This window comes from Oryx dammah, unplaced genomic scaffold (genome assembly GCF_014754425.2).
Source record: "Oryx dammah isolate SB20612 unplaced genomic scaffold, SCBI_Odam_1.1 HiC_scaffold_18, whole genome shotgun sequence".
NCBI lineage: Eukaryota > Metazoa > Chordata > Mammalia > Artiodactyla > Bovidae > Oryx > Oryx dammah.
Window position 1 is genome coordinate 114,552,702 of NW_024070202.1, and position 21,636 is coordinate 114,574,337.

At 38.8% G+C, this 21,636-nt stretch overlaps 1 protein-coding gene across 18 annotated transcripts in view; it reads right to left on the reverse strand.

The window, feature by feature from the left end:
* KMT2C (lysine methyltransferase 2C) overlaps nucleotides 1–21,636 on the reverse strand; it is a 246,845-nt gene that overhangs the window by 118,621 nt on the left and 106,588 nt on the right. For all 18 annotated transcript variants that reach the window (XR_005724389.1, XM_040260112.1, XM_040260108.1 and 15 more), the window contains one exon: nucleotides 2,646–2,808. Coding sequence is in view for 17 of the 18 variants with exons in the window: in XM_040260112.1 (XP_040116046.1) it covers nucleotides 2,646–2,808 (163 nt within the window). In the remaining variant the exon portion in view is untranslated. The remainder of the gene's footprint in view (nucleotides 1–2,645; nucleotides 2,809–21,636) is intronic.

Sequence of the window (21,636 nt, forward strand, 5' to 3'; positions counted from 1 at the left end):
TCCAGGCTAGGCTAGTGGACACTGGCGTCAGCGTGAAAGTAAGGTGACAGTCCTGACCAGCATGTCTCCAGGACGCAGCACCCAAAATTATTTTCTGATGAAAGGCTCGGTCCTGCTCACAAACGCTCTCTTTGCTGACATTTTTTTTTTTTTGAGGTCCATGTTTTTTTTAGATTTCTCAACTTTCATCAAGAAGATATCATACTACTAACTCAGTTCACTACCACTGCACACGGCTCTGAGCTTAGCCAGCAGGACCAAGTATTACACTTGGTGCAGACCCGAGCGAAAAGAACTACCTTTTAGTACAGTAATTCATATATATATATGTATATGGCACAAGGCTATATGATTTTCACTGATTGTCATTTAAGCATCAATAATAACCCTGTCATTTAAGATATCCCCATCTTTAAAACATTAAAAGTGCTTCATGTTGTGACAGACAACTAGGACAACTAAAACTACAAATGAAAGATTTTATAAGATTATTACCTTGTCTGTATATTCCTGCAAAAGTCTATTGGCAATATTCTTCACATCCATGCATTGAGACAGAGTCAAAAAGCTGTGTCTTTAGGCTGCATTGTTTAAGATCCCCAAGGAATAGAATTTGCTCGGTAGGGCTTTGGTTTTACACCACTGACTTATATTGAGGTCTGTTACAAGAAACTGCCCTGTGGGATCTACTTAAGCTACCGTGAGACAAATGTTCACTGCCCTGTAGCGTGTACACACAGTCTCAGTGAATTCTTATTACTACAAATCAGGCAACTGTTCACGCGCCCTTCCTCATGCTGACTGCTGGGGCGTTTTGCAGCCGGCTGTGCAGCTCAGGCGGCTCAGGCTTAGGGAATGCACTTCCTCCAGGAGTCAACCTCACCGTGACCTTCCTATCCGTCCTCTCCCTCTTCTCTCTTACCGTTGGCCAAATTCTCTTCTTACCTTGAGTCTCTGTAAGTCTACTCTGGGACAAGGGAAGCCACCAACAAATTTCAGTGTATCTTTTGAGCTTTATGTTGGCAGCAGGAACTATGCATGGTAACTGACAGTAAATCATCTCACCTCAGTTCTTACATTTCATTATTTTACAAAACATTTTATGATCCCTAACATATAAATGTATATAAATCACGTGTGTTACGTGAACACAGTCTGCAAGAGAAAGTAGTACTGTCGATAAGTAACAGAATTTCTTGTGTTGGAACCATAGTCATAGAAAAGTTTGCATGTTGTTTAGTGAAGTCTAAATCATGACGACGTACAAAAGGCTAAATAAAAATTCTCAAACACACCCACAATTGTGTTATTCAATTGGAAAAATGTGTTGATGACACTTTAACACCCAGAATGTAAGCAACTCTGATGACTGGCATCACAGTCTGTGCACTTGGGGAAGTAATTCACTTCCTGAGGTCTTAAAATAAAACAACACCCATAGTAGTAGCTGTGCATGAATTTTCTTTTTCTCCCAGATGAAACAGTGTATAATCCAAAACATGTTTAAAACTTTAAATTCCTTATTAGCTTAAATACAATATGACATTTCAGTCTGCCTTCCCTATAATTTATGTCTGTACGGGATTAAGGGAAATATGATTATATATGTAGACACAAAATAACTAAAGATAAAATTATGGTACTGAACAAAGAAAAAATAATGATTATGAAGTCTAACTGTGTTTGAGATTAGTTTAAGCCTGAGGTAGCTGTATTTATGTTTCACAAAGCTGGAAAAGATAGGAAAAAAGTCTTTATCGACATTCTAAGAAACAGGTAAAACCTAACAGATAACTAAGAGATGACATTAAAACAAAACCAAAAAAAGACTGAATTACAGAGATTTCACAAGCAGACTGGAAATTCAATTTACTAGGGGGAAAAAAGAACCCAAAACATGCATACTCATTGGAAATCCATATACTAAGAAACAAGTAAGATCTCTATTTAATGAAAGGGATAGGAAAAGAGCTGTAATTTTCTGTATAACATAAATTTAAAACACTTAAACCTTTTCACCTAATTATAAAATACTGTTTGGAAAACAAAGGGAAAAAAAGACAACTGAGGATAATAGAAAACCATAACCAAGACAGATGAATCAAGAAGAAGCACTAACAGAACGTCAGGGCCACACATTTTCCAAGATGCTCCAAAGTGTTTCAGTGATCCTATCAACATACATCCTGAAATAACACCTAAGTGAACCGTCTTCCAAATTTCCAACTAGGGAGTTTTTGTTTTTCTTTTTTAGTGTAAAAGACATTGAATTAAAGACATTTTAATTTTTTAAATGACCTATTAGTACTTTATAGTACATATTAAAATACCATATACTCAGCAAATCTATTTGCATACAATAGTTAGATTCTTAAGAATAAAAAAAACCAAAACATGCAAACTATCTTTGAATTTTCAAGCAAATAACTTTTTGTATATATCATCAATGATACTGTTGATAACAGATTTCTCCCCTGGCTCCTCGCTCCCCTCATCCCCCATGGATCTCTTCTGAAGACCTCTTTCAGTATTATATGATATTACCTTTTACCACAAGCAGAGTAACACTTAGGGAACTTACAACATCTGTTACTTTAAGTAACTACATCGGTAAGTGTTTTTAGATGTATCTGTAGTAAACTTACATCTCTCAGGAGCTTGGTCAATGTGTTCTGGACAAAGAAGGAAGAAGTGACTGAGATCCTGAAAGGTGCCTGCTCCAGCAGCACAAGGATAATGGTACGTCTGGGTGCATTTTTCTTCACAGCATTTGATAGTGGCTCCAAGGTGCTTACAAAATGCACATCGCTGGAAGGGAGCAAAGCATAAAGAAACCTCCTTATAACACCCGGAAAAGCAACATCCAAATGTGGGGCAAGGAAGATTCTAAGCAGTCCCTGTACATTACTAGTGGAACACTTTGAAGCCTGCAAAATACTAAATAAAGAACCAGTGAGAGTGGTAAAATCTAAGGTCTCCATGCAGTGCTTGGTTTAATGTATGTTCATCCTTCCATCAAGTTTACAAAGTTAGCATTTCACTTTTTTTCTACTGACTCTGTCAAAAACATACAACTACTATTCTTTAAAAAATTAATAATATGGTTATTATAAGGGCAGTTTTCTAGTTGAGGGTTATTTTCAACAGGTGACTAAACCCCATCCATAAGCAGATAAAACAGAGAAAAACTAGTTACAAAATCTCTTACTGTTTTCACCCTGCCTAAAAATCAGTATGGGGTTTCTCAGGTAGCACGAGCAGTCAAGAATCTCTGCCAGTGCAGACGATGTGAGAGTCACAGGCTCAATCCATGGTTTGGGAAGATCCCCTTGAGAAAGAAATGGCAACCCACTCCACTATTCTTGCCTGAAAAATTCCATGGACAGAGGAACCTGGCAGGATATGGTCCATGGGGTCGCAAGAGTCGGACACAGCTGAGCATGAGCACACACAGCAATCAGTATGAAGTACATCAGTGCACCAGAGAATAAGCCAATGAGTGGCAACTACATTGTTAAAGGCACACATACAAATCTACACACTTCACTGCAGAAGTCAGTTTCAAGTTTCCTTAAAAAGTTGGAGATGTGAAGAAAAATTAAGTCCTCTGAATTTCTGCTTTCCCCATTGCAATCTGCCTCTCCTCTCTTGCAAGTGGTAAAACCAAAGAGATGTCTCAAACAAACAGCAGAGGAACTCTAGGGCACGTGAAATGTGTTCAAGAAGTCAGTATGATTGTCCACTGTGCCAATGTACTTACTCAGCTTTCCTTAAGAATAATTAATAAACATCCTCATCCTCCCAAGCCCACTTTGGGCATCAGGAGTCTGCTGGGTGGCCTGCATCACACAATAAAAAATCTCCCTCTGCATGTAGGAGATGCTTAGCTGCCATATGCTTCTGTTTCAGCGTTTATGCTATTGCTGGTAATTGCTTATTGGTCTTTTTTCCCCTTGGTCCAAGATCCTTGAGTAGAGCAAGCAGACTGTACTATCTTTGTACTCTTAGCACCATGAATACTGCCTGACATAGAAAGGCACTAATAAACTGATGTTCATATTTATGTACACTAAATGAACTACATTTTTGGTAACAGCAGAGCTGAAATAACTGAAGCCAAATGAAACAATATATGGTAAAACTAAGCCTCATGTAATAGGGTAAAATTGCTAACATTACCATGGATATCTTCACATGCTAATATACTGATTCTATATTCTGCTAGTCAATTAGAGAATACAATAGATTTTAAGTTATAAATAGTTCCAATATCTTGCACATAAATCTACATAAGATATGACATGCCATCAAACTCTTGCTCGTAACCACCAAGCCACTACCCTGAATGTAAGAAAGCTAACTGCTTCTTGGTGTGTCTTCTACACATTTTGGCTACAGGCAACAAGATAGCTGCAGCTTTTAAGGAACTTATGTGTGCACGCTCAGTGGCTCAGTCGTGTCCTACTCTTTGAGACCCCAGGGACAAGAGCCGACCAGGCTCTTCTTTAAATAGAATTTTCCAGGCAAGAAAACTAGAGTGGGTTGCCGCTTCCTGCTCTAGGGGATCTTCTAGCCCAGGAATTGAACCCCATATCCAGCATTGGCAGGCAGTCACCTGGGAAGCCCAAGTAACTCAAACACTAGCTATATTTGTGACATTTAACTTTTATATAATGTCCTCAAGTTCAGAGACTAACCACACATTTCAGCTGTCCTTTGGTACTCAAAGATATTACTGCATTTAAACAAACTGAAGAAATTAAGTATAGTAATTGGCTTTTTTCAAACTAAATATATTTTTATGTCATATCCTCCAGTGGTATCTAAACATGTTAGTTATATTAACAGAACCCAAAATTAAAGACACATGGTATTTAGGTAATCGGAGTATCCTTGAGTCACGCTGCAAAGGCCAAGATAATACTGAAGAAGGAAAATGTATACATCCAGTTAACCACTGAAAATCTTTTATTAACTCATTAATATCACAAAATAAGTCTGCTAAACTGTTGAAATCTAGAATCTCCATTATTTTTATAGCACATGGCAAGTTGTACAGAAGCCTTGTGCTCTAAAAATAATTTTAGCAAATAAAATATAATGACTTTAACTGCATAATAAGGAAACAAAATAATTTGATTCTTTTCCCACTGTCTGTATCATTTTAGAAACGTCAACATGTTCTCTTAATCATATTTGCAATGGAAAATATTACATGACATTAGCTAAACTACTATGTGAAGATCTGGAATATATCCAACATACTAATTTATAAATACATATAAAGATATCAGGGAATAAAGGAAGGGAAATAAAATACTAGCTGCATTTAACTGAATGCTTCAAACCCATCTGTTATAACAGCACAGCTAATCAAAGACATTTGGCATTGAAAGAAAATATATACTTTCTATATAAGACTGTAATGTATCTTTCTGAATCAAATAAATGCATCTGTAAAATTGTAGAAAATGTCAAAGAATAAATTTCCAAAAGGAACTTCTCTAAGCATGAGCACCCTCATATACCACGTCAGAAATCAAACAAATTATAAGCTAACAAGTTATAAACAATTACAAAGTGAATTAACATCTAGTGAGAAGAAGGTAAGATAAATAGCTCTTAAATGACTTATCAACTAAACAATTTATTTGACTCAATATTTAAAATTCCTGAATAATTTTCTCTACTTTTTTAATCATTAAAAAAAGAGAGACGGAGACGGGGAGATAAAAAGAGAAGTGTTATAATATCTTTTGACATTTGTCCAAGAACACATCCAAGAGAAAACTCTCAATGACAGTTCATATTACAAGAGAGTTCTACCCTGTAAGAAAGAGTCTGAGGAACTCCCAAAACTTTAATTTCACTAAATAAAAATAAGGAAGGCTCTTCCCAAATACATTTATATTATCCAACAAAATACAATCAACAAAATTTCAGAAATTAAAGATGAATTATGAAGCACTAACAAAAATTTTCAGAATATTTCAAAGCTCGTTCAATTAATTACCATGTGTTTATTCTATATCAACTGCTATAGTTGTCTATGTGCTCTAAGAAGTATCAAATCCTACTAGCTTTCAACACACCAAACTGTTTTTCAGTTCAGTTCAGTCACTCAGTAGTGTTCGACTCTTTGCGACCCCATAGAATGCAGCATGCCAGGCCTCCCTGTTCACCACCAACTCCCAGAGCTTGCTCAAACTCATGTCCATTGAGTCGATGAAGCCATCCAACCATCTCATCCTCTGTGTCCCCTTGTCCTCCAGCCTTCAATCTTTCCCAGCATCAGGATTTTTTCCTGTCAGTCAGTTCTTTGCATCAGGTGGTCTAAGTATTGGAGTTTTAGCTTCAGCATCAGTTCTCCCAATGAATATTCAGGACTGATTTCCTTTAGGATGGACTGGGTGGATCTCCTTGCAGTCCAAGGGACTCTCAAGAGTCTTCTCCAGCACCACAATTCAAAAGCATCAATTCGTTACCACTCAGCTTTCTTTATAGTCCAACTCCACATCCATACATGACTACTGGAAAAACCACAGCTTTGACTAGATGGGCCTTTGTTGCCAAAGTAATGTCTCTGCTTTTTTAACATGCTGTCTAGGTTGGTCACAGCTTTTCTTCTAAGGATGAAAACTGCTTTTAACCTTTACCAAATTTTCTTCTCTCCCAGAATGCAGTCAGTAATAAAAAATGAAGACAGAAAGTAAGAAAAAAAAATATAAAACAGACATGTGAAACTGATCAGAATGATCCAATGTCTATCTATTAGAGAGTACCAGAAGAGAAAACATAACAATTATAGTCAAAGTACTCTAGAAGGAAATTTATGATAATATCTAACATCAGAGGTAACATTGATTAAGCATACTTTCCATTTAATAGATGAGGAAGCTGAAAGACAAGAGCCAATTTTTTTCTGTTCCACTGATATCTGTATCACTACAAAAAACACCTGCCCAAACAAAGACCAGCTTCCAATTAAAATGTCTTACATCTAGAAACACTAGCAAAAATTTTAAGATAAACAGATAAGATTTTAGTAGCCCCACCAAAAAGAAAACAAGGCATTTACAAAGGAAGGAGAATCAGGCATTGCTTTTCACTGGCAATATTAAATGCAAAAACAAAGAGCAGTATCTTTCAAAGTCTACAAAAAAATTTGAACCTAAAGTTTTAATACCTGCAACACTACTGTAAAATTTAGATAATAAATGGAAATAGGATAAGTGAAAGTGAAGTCGCTCAGTCATGTCTGACTCTTTGTGACCCCCATGGACTGTAGCCTACCAGGCTCCTCTGTCCATGGGATTTTCCAGGCAATAGTACTGCAGTGGATTGCCATTTCCTTCTCCAGGGGATCTTCCAGACCCAGGGATCAAACCCAGGTCTCCTGCATTGTAGACAGACGCTTTACTGTCTGAGCCACCAGGAAAGTTCAAGTCCCTATTAAAAAATAGCAACTTCTAAAAAAAGTAATTTCATGTATTTATTTTTGGCTGTACTGAGTCTTGGTTGCTGCTCGGGGTTTCCTCTAGCTGTGGAGAGCGTGAGCTTCCACAGAAGAATGTTACTCTTCGTTGAGGTGTGGGAGCTTGTCCTTGTAGTGGCTTCTCTGGTTGTGGGGCACGGGCTGTTCAGTCGCTGGGTTCCTGGGCTCTAGAACACATGCTCAGTAGCTGTGGCAGCAGCTTAGCTGCTGCGAAGCACATGGGATCTTTCTGGATCAGGGCTCAAACCTGTGTCTCCTGAATTGGCAGGTGGATTCTTTACCACTGAGCCACCATGGAAACCCAAAAAACAGAAACTTTCAAAATGTGCAAAAGATACTTTATATACACATGAGTGCACACACACACTTTAGATATAAATACACATAAAGCTTTTATTTATGTGTAGAAATATATATACACACAATGTGAATGAGGAACAGTAACACAAGATATTCAAATGTAATGAGCTAGGGGAAAACAGCAGACAATTGCTATCAAAACAAAAGCTGGTATAGCAATTATTGATCATAAAAATAGGGTTCAAGTCAAAAAGCAGTGAGCAGGGCAAAGATAAAGTTCACATGAAATGAGTCTAATGTTAGAGTGAAAATCTCAACAGAAGAATAAAGTCACTAAAGTTCACATGCCCAATGAATTTCCTTGATAAAGCTAACTTCAACTTTAAAAAAAAGTTTTAATACTACAATAAAAATTTGTTTACAAAAAACAGTAAAGCTAAATAGAAATATATAAATAGACTGGATTTAACACAGCTCTCAGAAATCAAGATAATTTATTAATGATGGTCAAATCTAATTCCAATTTACACACAGATAGATCTCCAAATTCCAAAAATAGTAAATATACAATCTATTTAAATGTACACAGAATTCTTTTTAACTCACAATATCTGGGCTTCCCTGATGACTCAACTGATAAAGAATCTACCTGCAATGTGGGAGACTTGGGTTTGATCCCTGGGTTGGGAAGATCCCCTGGAGAAGGGAAAGGCTACCCACTCCAGTATTCTTGCCTGGACAATTCCACGGACTTTACAGTCCATGGGGTCACAAAGAGTCAGACATGACTGAGCGACTTTCACCTTCATATATGGCTATAATAAAATCCAACCAATTCAAAAAATCAGGTATTTCCTAGGTCTTGTTTTTTAAAGCAGTTATGTCCTAAACCTAACATATTAATAATTATAAATTCACAATATAAGGATAAACTCCTGAAATCTATCCATCCACTAGAAAAACTGAAAACTTTCTTCAGTAGCAGCAGATGGCCTTTAAATCAAAAGAATATATATATTATTTTTGAAGTGATTAAATAAGAAACATGTCAAAATCCTTGAGATATGGCAAATTTAGCTCAGAAGTAAAAAATACAGCTTGAAAAAGGCAAAACTCAGGGGACTTCCCTGGCAGTCCAGTGGTTAGGACTCTGCCCTTCCACCGCGGAGGCACATGCTCAGGGACATAAGATCCCACATGTCACACAGCATGGGCAAACAGGCAAACCTCAAGACCAAACAAAACTAAGTAAACCTAGACACCAGAACTAAGCCAGAAAGAATCAGCATAGGATGAGAAATCTAAGGAAGTAAACCCACCCTAATACCGTGTTCAGGAAGATAATAAATGACATTCACGGGCTTCCCAGGGGGCGCTAGTGGTAAAGAACCCACCTCCAAATGCAGGAGACACAAGAGACTTGGGTTTATCTCTGGGTCAGGAAGATCTCCTGGAGTAGGAAATGGCAGCTCACTCCAGTATTCTGGCCGGGAAAAGACCCTGGACAGAGAAGCCTGGCCGGCTACAGCGCACAGGGTGGCACAGAGCCGGACCCGACTGAAGCAGCTTAGCGTGCACGCCCGCAGTCTCATCACATGATTCCTTAAAAGCACAGATTCTCCTCCAACTGGTAGCAGAAAGGGAAGTCAGAGAAATTCAAAGCAAGTGAAGGACTTCAGCACCACAATGATGTCTCTGAAGATGAAAGAAACCACATACAAAGACCAGAGAATGCCCCGAGGAGTGGAAAGGAACCCCAGGCGATGGCCAATAAAGAAATGGGGACCTTCGTCCTAAGACTGCACAGAACTGAACTCTGCCCCCATGAGCTAAGTGAGCTTAAAAGAGGATTCCTCCTAAACCTCTGGATAAACACCCAGCCTGTTAGATCTCTTATTTTGAGCCCTGTGGGATCCTGTACAAAAAGCACAGTTGAGCCAGCCCAAACTTCTCATCTACAAGTGGGTGCTGTTTTAAACCATTAAACCTATGGTCATTTTTATATAGCAACAGATAACAGTATTCCAAGGCTCTCCATGATTTAGTCTCTGGCAAGCAAATATTTTAAAGAAATTTTTGTTCATGATACTTAATATTACACAATGTCTTCCTTACTCAGTGTTATGAAGTAAACAGGGTTGTTGTTGTTCAACTGCTAAGTCATGTCTGACTCTTTGTGACCCCATGAACTGCAGCATTCCAGGCTTCCCTGTCCTCCACTATCTCCAGGAGTTTGCTCAGATTCATGACCATTGAGTCGCTGCTGCTATCCAATCATCTCATCCTCTGTTGCCCTCTTTTCCTCCTGTCCTCAATTTTTCCCAGCATGAGAGCCTTTTCCAATGGGTTGGCTTTTCGCATCAGGCAGCTAAAGTACTGGAGCTTCAGCTTCAGCATCAGTCCTTCCAATGAATAATCAGGGTTGATTTCCCTTAGGATTGACTGGTTTAATCTCCTTGCTGTGCAGGGGACTCTGAAAAGTCCTTTCCAGCACCACAATTCGAAAGCATCAATTCCCCAATGCTCAGCCTTCTTTATGGTCCAGCTCTCACATTCATACATGACTACTGGAAAAAAAACATAGCTTTGACTATATGGAGAGCAAGGAGATCAAACCAGTCAACCCTAAAGGAAATCAACCCCAAATATTCATTGGAAGGACTGATGCTGAAGCTGAAGCTCCAATACTTTGGCCACCTGATGCGAACAGTTGACTCACAGGAAAAGACCCTGATGCTGGAAAAGATAAGAGGGCAGGAGGAGAAGTGGGCAACAGAGCATCCTCTGTTGGATGGTTGGATGGTATTACTGACTCAATGGACATGAGTCTGAGCAAACTCCAGGAGATAAATGAACAACAGGGAAGCCTGGTGGCCTGCAGTTTATGGGATTGCAAAGTCAGACCAGTCGTCTGACTGAACAATAACCTTTGTCAGCAAACTGATGTCTCTGCTTTTTTAATACGTTGTCTAGGTTTGTCACAGCTTTCCTCCCAAGGAGCAAGCGTCTTTTAATTTCATAGCTCCAGTCACCGTCCACAGTAAATAGGGTAAATGTTTTAAACTCCATCTTCAACATATAGGAGCAAAGCCTCAGAGGCTATCCTAAGGCAAGCATTCCTGAGCCCGCAAACGTGCCCTGTCCCTACTGGGTCAAGGCTACGGTGCATTCTCAGGCCGACTGAAGAACACATGAATCAGAAGCCTTAAACCAAGTGCCCTCTCCCATCTGTAATCTTTAACCTACAGCTCCCTAACAGCTCTAACCAAAAATAAAAACACGAATAAATCTGACTCCATAAAACCTTTATATGGTAAACACATACACATCTTAGAGAAAAGAAAATGACCAAAAAAACAAAACAAAACAGAATTTTAATTACAAATTTCTAGTATCCTGAATATATAAAACTTAAAGGTTATACAAATGAAAGCAACTTAAAAACAAACAATGACACTTTATACACATCAATAATTTAGGGAAGACAGAAAATTGGCCAATAAAACACATAAGATACAGGACGAAGTGAGCAACGACGCCAAGCATTTCCCAAATATTACCTTATTTAACAACCGGCATTTTAGGTAGGTATCGTGACTTTTGATTTTTATAAATGAAGAACAGAGGTCAAATTCCTTGCCCGTGCTCACAATGCCATGAAGAGGAACTGAACTTGAGGAATTCACAAATAGTTAGGTATGGGTAAGTAACGCAAATTCCACTAACCTAACCCCAGAACATAATAAATACTTTGTCTCTACATGATTACTCTCACTCATAAGAAAAGAAGGTAATCATTTTAAATTAGAATGCCATTAAATGTTAATCCTTGGTGCCTAACAAAAGTGGTATACTGGAATGTTCACAAAACCTCAGAATCCTCATCTCTTACATCTCCAGCACTGGTAGGAGGGTTCTTTCCCACTAGCACCACCTGGAAGCACAGGCAAGACTCATCTATGCTGTAGGCGGTGATCAGAGAGCTCGTCCTGGAGGAGTTGCAAGCAGCGATCCAAAGGCAGCCTGGAAACGAGCGTCAGTGTTTCCCACCTGCCTCACAGACAGAGTGCTGACAGGGTGGGCTTCTGCCACTCTCCACCGCCGAGTAAGAGCCGTTAGAAACCAGTGCTTTCACAGGAGTGTGGTTAGTAAAACATTAATGCCAGCAACTGAAATACTTATAGCAACTGACTATGTATTAACATAGTATTTACCTAATCATAGCAAATAACTCAATTATCTTCTATACTAGTAGTAGGCTCAAAAGATGATAGCAAAAAGCAATTAGAATATTAAATCTCATTTCAGATCTACTAATTTTGAATGTGTAACATGAGTACAGCTATTTCAGAGTTCTTTTAAATTGATGCACAAATAAACAACTTACCTTTTTCTTATAACTTTTTTAGGTAGAAGAGCTATTAATCAAAGTTAAAAGTTACAATTATAGGTGCATGGAGGAATAAAAAAATTTTTAATGTTATAATGAGCTAACGGACTGAATTTAAACATATCAATATGAATTCACATTTTTGAAAATATGTATCTTTTTGTATGTGTGTGTGGCTTATTTCTGACCAAGAGTCAAGATAATTCAAGAGAATCACAGTCTTAGAATTATGCTGGAACAACTAAATATACACGTTGGAAACAAAGAACCTTAAACCTTAGCTTATATTCTCACTATCACACATGCAATTTAACTATAAAATGAATAAATAATCTTAAAGTTACTTTAGAATTGGAGAAGAAAACGGCAACCCACTCCAATGTTCTTGCCTCAAAAATCCCACGGACAGAGGAGTCTGGCAGGGGTTGCAAGAGTCAAGACACAACTCAGCGACTGAACAATAACTACCACCTTGGAATATGCAGGAAAACTTGGAATATTTCTAATATAAGGCATAATGAGCATAATCATAAGACAAAACGACAAATAACAAGCCATCAAAATTAGATACTCTGCTCTTTCAAAAAATACTTAAAAAGGAAAACAAGTCACAGATTCAACAAAAATATTTGCAAAATACACTTCTAATGAATGTCTTCTACAGCAACAATATAAAAAACTCTTATAACTCAAAAGTAAGAAGACAAAGCAACTGGAAAACAGGGGAGTTTGGAGCAAAAGATCTGAACAGACACCTCACTAAAGATGTGTTCTATTTCATTCACTCCAGTTCAGTTCAGTCGCTCAGTCGTGTCCGACTCTTTGCAACGCCAGGAACCACAGCACGCCAGGCCTCCCTGTCCATCACCAACTCCCGGAGTTCACCCAAACCCATGTCCATCAAGTCGATGATGCCATCCAACCATCTCATCCTCTGTCATCCCCTTCTCCTCCTGCCCTCAATCTTTGCCAGCATCAGAGTCTTTTCCAATAAGTCGGTTCTTCGCATCAGGTGGCCAGAGTATTGGAGTTTCAGCCTCAACCTCAGTCCTTCCAATGAACACCCAGGACTGATCTCCTTTAGGATGAACTGGTTGGATTTTCTTGCAGTCCAAAGGACTCTCAAGAGTCTTCTCCAACACTACAGTTCAAAAGCATCAATTCTTTGGCGCTCAGCTTTCTTTATAGAACAACTCTCACATCCATACATGACCACTGGAAAAACCATAGCCTTGACTAGATGGACCTTTGTTGGCAAAGTAATGTCTCTGCTTTTTAATATGCTATCTAGGTTGGCCATAACTTTCCTTTCAAGGAGTAAGCATCTTTTAATTACTCCTGGCTTGGAGAATTTTAAGCATTACTTTACTAGCATGTAGATGAGTGCAATTGTGAAGTAGTTTGAACATTCTTTGGCATTGCCTTTCATTGGGATTGGAATGAAAACTGATCTTTTCCAGTCCTGTGGCCACTGCTGAATTTTCCAAATTTGCTGGCATATTGAGTGTAGCACTTTCACAGCGTCATCTTTCAGGATGTGAAATAGCTCAACTGGAATTCCTCCACTAGCTTTGTTCATAGTGATGCTTCCTAAGGCCCACTTGACTTCACATTCCAAGATGTCTGGCTGTAGGTGAGTGATCACACCATTGTGATTATCTGGGTCATGAAAATCTTTTTTGTACAATTCTTCTGTGTCTTCTTGCCACCTCTTTTTAATATCCAGAAATGCAAAACCCTCAAGCCCACAATGAAATATCACTACACACCAACCAACCAAAATGGCTGAAACTTAGAAATACCAACAATGTCCAGTGGTGGTAATAACGCAAGAACATCGTGTTACATACATGTTCACAGCCACTTCATAAATACAAGAGCACCAAACAGGAAGAAATCTCTCAGCTGGTGAAGTACAAAAGATAGAAAAGATTTCTGGATGATTCCATTTACAAATCAGTCTGGAGAAGGCAGAAAAATAAAAAAATTAAAAAACTTCAGGAAGAGAAACAGATCTAATCATGAGTGCCCAGGAGCTGGAGAAGTGGGAGGGGACTGACGTGAAAGGGTCATGAGTGAACTTTGCAGGATAAAGGAAGTAGTCTGTATCTTGACTATGATGGTGGTTACATACACTGTACCTATTTCTTGAAATATGTTCAATGGTAGGCTTGGAAGGAGTAAATTATATTGTACATAAAATATACTTTAATCAAAGAATGACTCACTCAGGGGTAAAAAAAACAATACACACACATACAACAATTTATTTATTGGGTAAGGGCAAATAGGCCAGTATCAGAATAACTTTCTTGGAAGTAAAATTTGTAAAATCTCAGTAACATACAAAACCTATATACTTGAAGTCACTTGTGAACAACCAAGCCTGCAATGGCAGGACATTAGACTCCTGACAAGAAAGAACGTCACAGGCTAAGGTCCGTGTTTAAAAGGGTTTCAGCTAAGGCCATTTCCTAGTGTGCACAGAAGGGGCAGAGTGGTACCAGATCTCAAACTGACAGCATCAGTCTTACTGGTGTGAGAAGACAGGAGAGATCAGCAATGACAGAAAGGATGGAACTTGAGAGGAAACCTTGAAGGGTGGAAGCGACCATGAGGCGAGCCCCCCCAGACTCTCAAAAACACTGAGATCATGTTCACAGAGAGACTCTGAGCAGCTTGGGGAGAGTCACAGCTGAGCTGTGAGCTGAAGGAACTGAGGGAGATTGCTGATGTGCTGACTGCTGAGATGATGGAGTTTGGACTGCTAAGGCCAGCAATAATCAAAGTCTCCAAAAAAGAAAAAAACAAAAATGATACTTACCAACAACAACAAAAAAAGAAAAATGGGACCCGCAAAGAAAAAAAATATGTATCCAATAGAAAATGACAAGATAAACAGAAGAGTTTAGAGCAGCTATTCGAAATATGTTCAACAACATATAGGAAAAAGCTGGTCATAACCAGCAGTCAAACAACAGAAGATATGAAAGTTACACAGAGAAACCCAACAGAGATTCCTACACATAGGAATTAAGATAAAAATTTCAGTGAATGTGCTTAACAAAGAGAATGGAAATGACAGAAGAAATAGTCACTGACCTTGAAAACAAAGTGTTTGTCCCTTTGGAGGAAGAAATTGTAAAATTATTGAAAAATTAACACGGCCTCAGTAACCTACGTCAGTACTCAACACTGTCAAATGTACTGATACACATGTAATTAGAGTTGAAGAGGAGAGAGAAAATGGGACCAAAAACAGAATACAAAGTAAGAGGCCAAACTTTTCACATAATTGGTGGGAAAAAAGAAACTTACAATTTTCAGAAGCTCAACAAACCCCACGCAGGAAGAATACAGAGAAAATCACCCCAGGCACAGGATGCTGACTGCTGAAACCAGAAAGCCCTGAAAGTACTCCGAGGTGCTTTGAGGCTGGATTTTCCTTGTATTCTTCAACCAAACCCACGTATTTTAAACATGCTGAACGCAGAAGCACATAGGAGCATTCAGCTCTCTTCTGTTACTGTACACACTGGTGTTGCAAAACAAGAGCATAAAGGTATCCTGAGAGCAAAAAGTTTGAGAACACTTGTGTCATATTGGTATATAAACAGAAACGAAACTGTTGGGTCATAAAACAGGGGTCTCTTCAACTTTGCCAGATAATTATAATGTTTTCCCAAATGACTGCTCCAATTTTCACTCTCACTAGCAGAGTTTGAGAGTACAGGCCAAACCAGACCAACACTTGCTACGTTCAGACTTAATTTCTGCTGATCTAATAGGTATGGAATACTATCTTAGTGCAGCTTCAATTTGCATTTCATGATTGCTAATGGGATTGTGTATCTTTTCAAAAACTTACTGGACATTTGGATTGTTGTTGTTGTTTAGTCGCTAAGTCGTGTCCAACTCTCTTCGACCTCATGAACTATATAGCCTGTCAAGCTCCTCTGTCCGTGGGATTTCCCAGGCAAGAATACTGGAGTGAGTTGCCATTTCCTTCTCCAGGGGATCTTCCTGACCCAGGGATTGAACCTGCATCTCTTGTACTGGCAGGAACATTCTTTACAACTGAGCCACATGTCCCCCTCTCTTGAACCTCCCTCCCACTCCCAACCCCATCCCATGCCTCCCATGCCACCCTGATTTTTTCTTATTCTGAGGAATCAGCAAACCTTTCCCAAAAGGGCCAAACAGTAAATATTTTATGCTTGTAGGACAAAGGCAAAATTAAGAATATTAGACAAGTATTTCTCTACCAAGAGAGAAAACAAATTTCTACAAATTCTAAATAACTAGTAATTATTCAAAATATGATCGTAATTGAATATAATTGAGGGGGTAATGTAAACCTAATAATGAGAAGAATGGATCTGCAGAGAGGATAACACTTCATTTAATATGAGTCCAAAGCTGTAACTAAATGGATTGTAAATATTCATCTGTTCATTATGATACACAATGAAATTTATATATCCATCTTTGAAAAAATTTTTCACACAGAAGTACAGCCACATACTGATACCAATCCATAAGCATGTAATTTCCTTTGGGCATATTCATATTTGCAAGGTACTTAAAAATTTTTATTAGTCTTGATCTTTGCTTTTAGCGTGTAATTATATTTCAATTAAAGCACAGGTTGAAGCCTCTCAATTACATAATTAAATGGATTCTGAAATATGGACATTTCCTTTGTATTTGCCTCAAGGCCCCAAAACTGCTATCAGAACTGTAGTTTGAGTTTGGAAAATATTTCTGTATCAAACTTTTGTGTGTGAATAGAGATTCTGGTTTTCACTTTAAATTTTGATGGCATGAAAAGTGTATAAAGCAGCTTGACATTACCTGTGATTCAAACACTGGTTGCTATACAAATAGATTTATCATGGTGTAGGTTTCACATGAAAGCAGTGCTCTGCCTTGTAATTTTAGGCTGAGTTCACTAGGAAATATTACCAAGTCTGCAACAGAAGTTAACTTCCACATCCATTAAGTATTCGATTTATAGTATGAGGGCAACCTTCTTCAGAAAAATTTAATCACAACCCCCAAATTTTAAAAATTGCAATAAAACATTACCACTGCTCAGTCAGCAAACTGCTGCACAGTAAGGCAATTCAGCCCATTCAGCTTTGATTGCCAACAAAACCCCCTAGCATTGAGATGGTGACATCCTCAAGAGCAAATGAAACTCACCAATGACACTGTAAGTTTAATAACCTGGACAGATTTAAATATTTTCTGTAAAGTGCCTCCTGATGAATGAATACAACGAATAAGCATAGGTTTTTAAACACCTTATGTTTCAACGAGTTTCGCAAATTTGTCAAACTAAGGCTTTTATATGCTCCATGCTTATTTTTACCAATATGTATTGCACACATCTTAGCAGATTCCACTGCATGTTATACTGAAACCATTTTTTCAACTTCTTTGAAAATATTTTCATGCAGACAATTCATAACGACTAATTCTTCAGTCACTTCAAATGAGCAGAGACCGCTAAAACAGACAACTGAGCAGTACCGTAACATCTCTCGACTCAAGAGCCTATGAAAACCACTAGAAGCCACTGGCCTTGTTTTTTAAATTATTGACTGATATTACCCAAAGTGTCCTCAACTTTTAAAACAACTATTCTTACGGAAAGGCTAACGGTCAAAAGTTTATTTTCTGTGTGCGCATTTCTTTAACTGCTGTAGTCAAACATGATTTAATTAACTTCCACTGATAAATGGCTTTCCCTACTTGACTAACAAATGAGCCGCTCACAAATTTACCTTTAGTTACAACTCATTTTCATCCTTCACTTTTGAAAAGGGTCTGTGCCGTGACTGCTGCATGTGACCCCACAGACTACAACCCATCAGGCTCCTCTGTCCATGGGATTTTCCAGGCAAGAACACTGGAGTGGGTTGCCATTTCCTCCTCCAGGGGATCTAAAACAGTCCATTTTAACTTACTCTTTTTTCTGCTCACCACTTTCCCATGAGTTGGGATTAGCAGGGTATGTGCTCAATCAGGTTAATATTGACATACACTGTATTTTTTTTAGCACAGCTATAGTGTCTCAGCATAATAAATATAATGCTTTGCCATCTAATTTGGTATCAACTGAATCCACTCCACTAATGCCTCAAAAGCACTATAACTGAAGTCCACTCTTCTCGTTTTCTCTTCTTTAACATGAAAGGCATGCAGTAATAAAAGAGAGACGATCCCAAGAGAACACACGTGGCAATCCAAAGCTGATGAGTTACAACTGGGTCACTGTGGCAAAGGCTTGGTTGTCACTGCAGAGAACAGGAGTCACAGGTCATATGCACATTAACAGGTCTGTGTGCCAATAACCCTTATTTACGGATACTGTAGTTATGATTTGCATGTGTGATGAAATACACTCTTTTTAAATTTTTTAAACATTTTAAAATAAAACCTATCTGGGCTTCTGGACCATATGCACAGATGGTGGGCTGGATCTGACCATAAGGACATATACATAATATGCTGACCTCGAATGTAGACTTCAAGGGTCCCAAATGAAAGTCTATTATGTTCAGTTCAGATCAGTCGATCAGTTGTGTCCGACTCTTTGCGACCCCATGAATCGCAGCACGCCAGGCCTCCCTATCCATCACCAACTCCCAGAGTTCACTCAGACTCACGTCCATTGAGTCCGTGATGCCATCCAGCCATCTCATCCTCTGTCGTCCCCTTCTCCTCCTGCCCCCAATCCCTCCCAGCATCAGGGTCTTTTCCAGTGAGTCAACTCTTTGCATGAGGTGGCCAAAGTACTGGAGCTTCAGCTTTAGCATCATTTCTTCCAAAGAACACCCAGGGCTGATCTCCTTCAGGATGGACTGGTTGGATCTCCTTGCAGTCAAAGGGACTCTCAAGAGTCTTCTCCAACACCACAGTTCAAAAGCATCAATTCTTCGGCGCTCAGCCTTCTTCACAGTCCGACTCTCACATCCATACATGACCACAGGAAAAACCATAGCCTTGACTAGACGGACCTTAGTCGGCAAAGTAATGTTTCTGCTTTTGAATATACTATCCAGGTTGGTCATAACTTTTCTTCCAAGGAGTAAGCGTCTTTTGTCTTCCCAGCTCTACAGACTGAAAGAAACTCTCCTGACATGATCCTCCCCTCTGGGCTCTCTCTCACTCCCTCCAGTCCTCACCTCACTTCTCTAACGCCTTTAAATGTTTCTTTGGAAACAGATTTTGTGCAGCTTTTCTAGTTATTCACAGCGGTAGGACTGTTCTACCACAAGTTTCTCTGCTGCAGGTAGAGATGAAAGTAATGCATGCCTGACCAGCTACCAAGACTCACTACCAGGCTTCTGTAACCTAGCAGTGTGGCGGCAGTGTCCCTGGGGTACAGAATATAAGCCAGAACACAGAGCTTAGCAACAATCCATACATTTACTGAACGTGTGCTAGCTGACAGAAGTAATCTTTCAAATGAGGGGGAAAAGGAAAGGTTTCAGTAGATGAGTAGTAACAACCAGCTCTCCTTATGTGAGAAAATGAAGCTGGACGCTTACATCGCACAATATATAAAAAATACGTCGCTAGGGCATAGGGCAAAGCTATAGAAACGAACCTTTGAAAATACATTTTTCAGGGATATATTAGAAATTATCCCAATTGTACATTAATTATATTAACTCTGTATTAATTCTAATTATATATTAGGAACTATTTTTTATTAGAAAAAAACTTCATTATTCAAAATTCAAAACATTCTAAAAGGTACACAAGGAAAAGTCACTTTGTGTAGAGTTACACGGGATAAATTCCCTAGAGGCAAAGAATTTTGCCCGTTTCCTGTGTAGCCTTCAAATATTCTATGTACACTGTAATTCATGATATTCTCCACCCACCTCCAAGTTTTACAAAGGGACTCTTTATAACATCCAGGAATACTACCACTTACCTCAGTGTAAAGGTAATTATATCAAACTTAATTAAAACTAAAAAGAGTGATTAAAAACAAAACATGATTTTTACTAAGAGAAACACCAAGGCCAAGGACATTCTTACTAAATGGGCCTTCCAAATCTAACTGTGTGTAACCTAACAGGAACATCAAACTCGGAATAGCTCTGTAACAGAAACTTCTAGTTTCCTGTTAGCTTCCACCCAACTTAAATTCTAAATAAATGGTAAGAACCAAGTTGGCAGGGCGAATGAAAACAAACCCACTGACTTTTACACTAGGTGTACCTAAAGCATTCTGTCGTCACTTTCAACTGTCCTGCTATAAGCAGGTTCTGCACTTAGTACAGCATTCTGAGGAAAGAAACCGTAACTGACCCTGATGTCCTCCCCACAGCCTTGCATTTTAGAATGAAGACAGCGTGTAACTTCTTACTGTGCAAAGTGAAAAACCTAGGGGCAGACAGGTAGAACTGCTTGGTGAGGGTGTCACTCGACATTAGCTAACAATGCCAGACACAGAAGAAGGAAGTCGAGGTTTCTGATCCTCCCCCATTCAATACAGCAAGCATGCTTTATTTAGAAAAACATGCCATACTTTTAGGAAACTTTATCATACAAAAAAAAAAAAAAAAAAGCGAAATCAATGGCCATATCCCCTGAAATCTACATAGTCATTCTTAGTACCCTTCCCACAACTGGTACTCTATGTGACAGCCATCTCTTCACTGGACTTCCTCCTTGGAACACGGCCAAAAGGGTCAATCGTCCTTCTTCTGTCCTCTTGCTGAACATTCTCCATCGGCAGCTTGATTTGCTCTCACAGCTAGTTAGGAGCACAGTCTAAGATTCCAACCCTGACACAGTTCCAAAGACATTTCATAGGATTTAAGGCTCATCACAGTCAAACTCCTGATTTTCCCATACTCTCACACTTGAAACTATGGAGATACTCTGCAACTCCTCCACTAATTCAAAACATAACTCATTCCATCTCTACGACCATTCTGTTTCACATATAATACCTAAATTTAGAAACTCACCCTTACTGGCCTTTAATCACTGCAACAATCCTAAGTATTTCTGCGTTCAAAAACTGTCTTCAAACGTAACTACAGACAGCTGAAAGGTTCAGACCTGTTAAAGCGGCTCTTATTAAGAAACTTCATTAATTAAATTCCTCACTTGGAATGTGAAGTTAAGAACATTTTCCATTTCTCACTACTCCCCCCCACCGTACTTATTACCTAGTCATGCTCATGTGTGACGTTCTTTCATAGTCCACATATCCCCAAATTTAAGATGATCCTTTGCCTATCACACTCCACACTTGACTATACTACAAATCTACAACAATCAAAACGGTTCTGGCACAAAAACAGACTGATCAATGGAAGAAAATAGAGAGCCCACATAGTTATGGTCTATTAATCTAAGAAGAGGAAGCAAGAATACACAATGGAGAAAAGATAGTCTCTTCAATAAGTGGTGCTGGGAA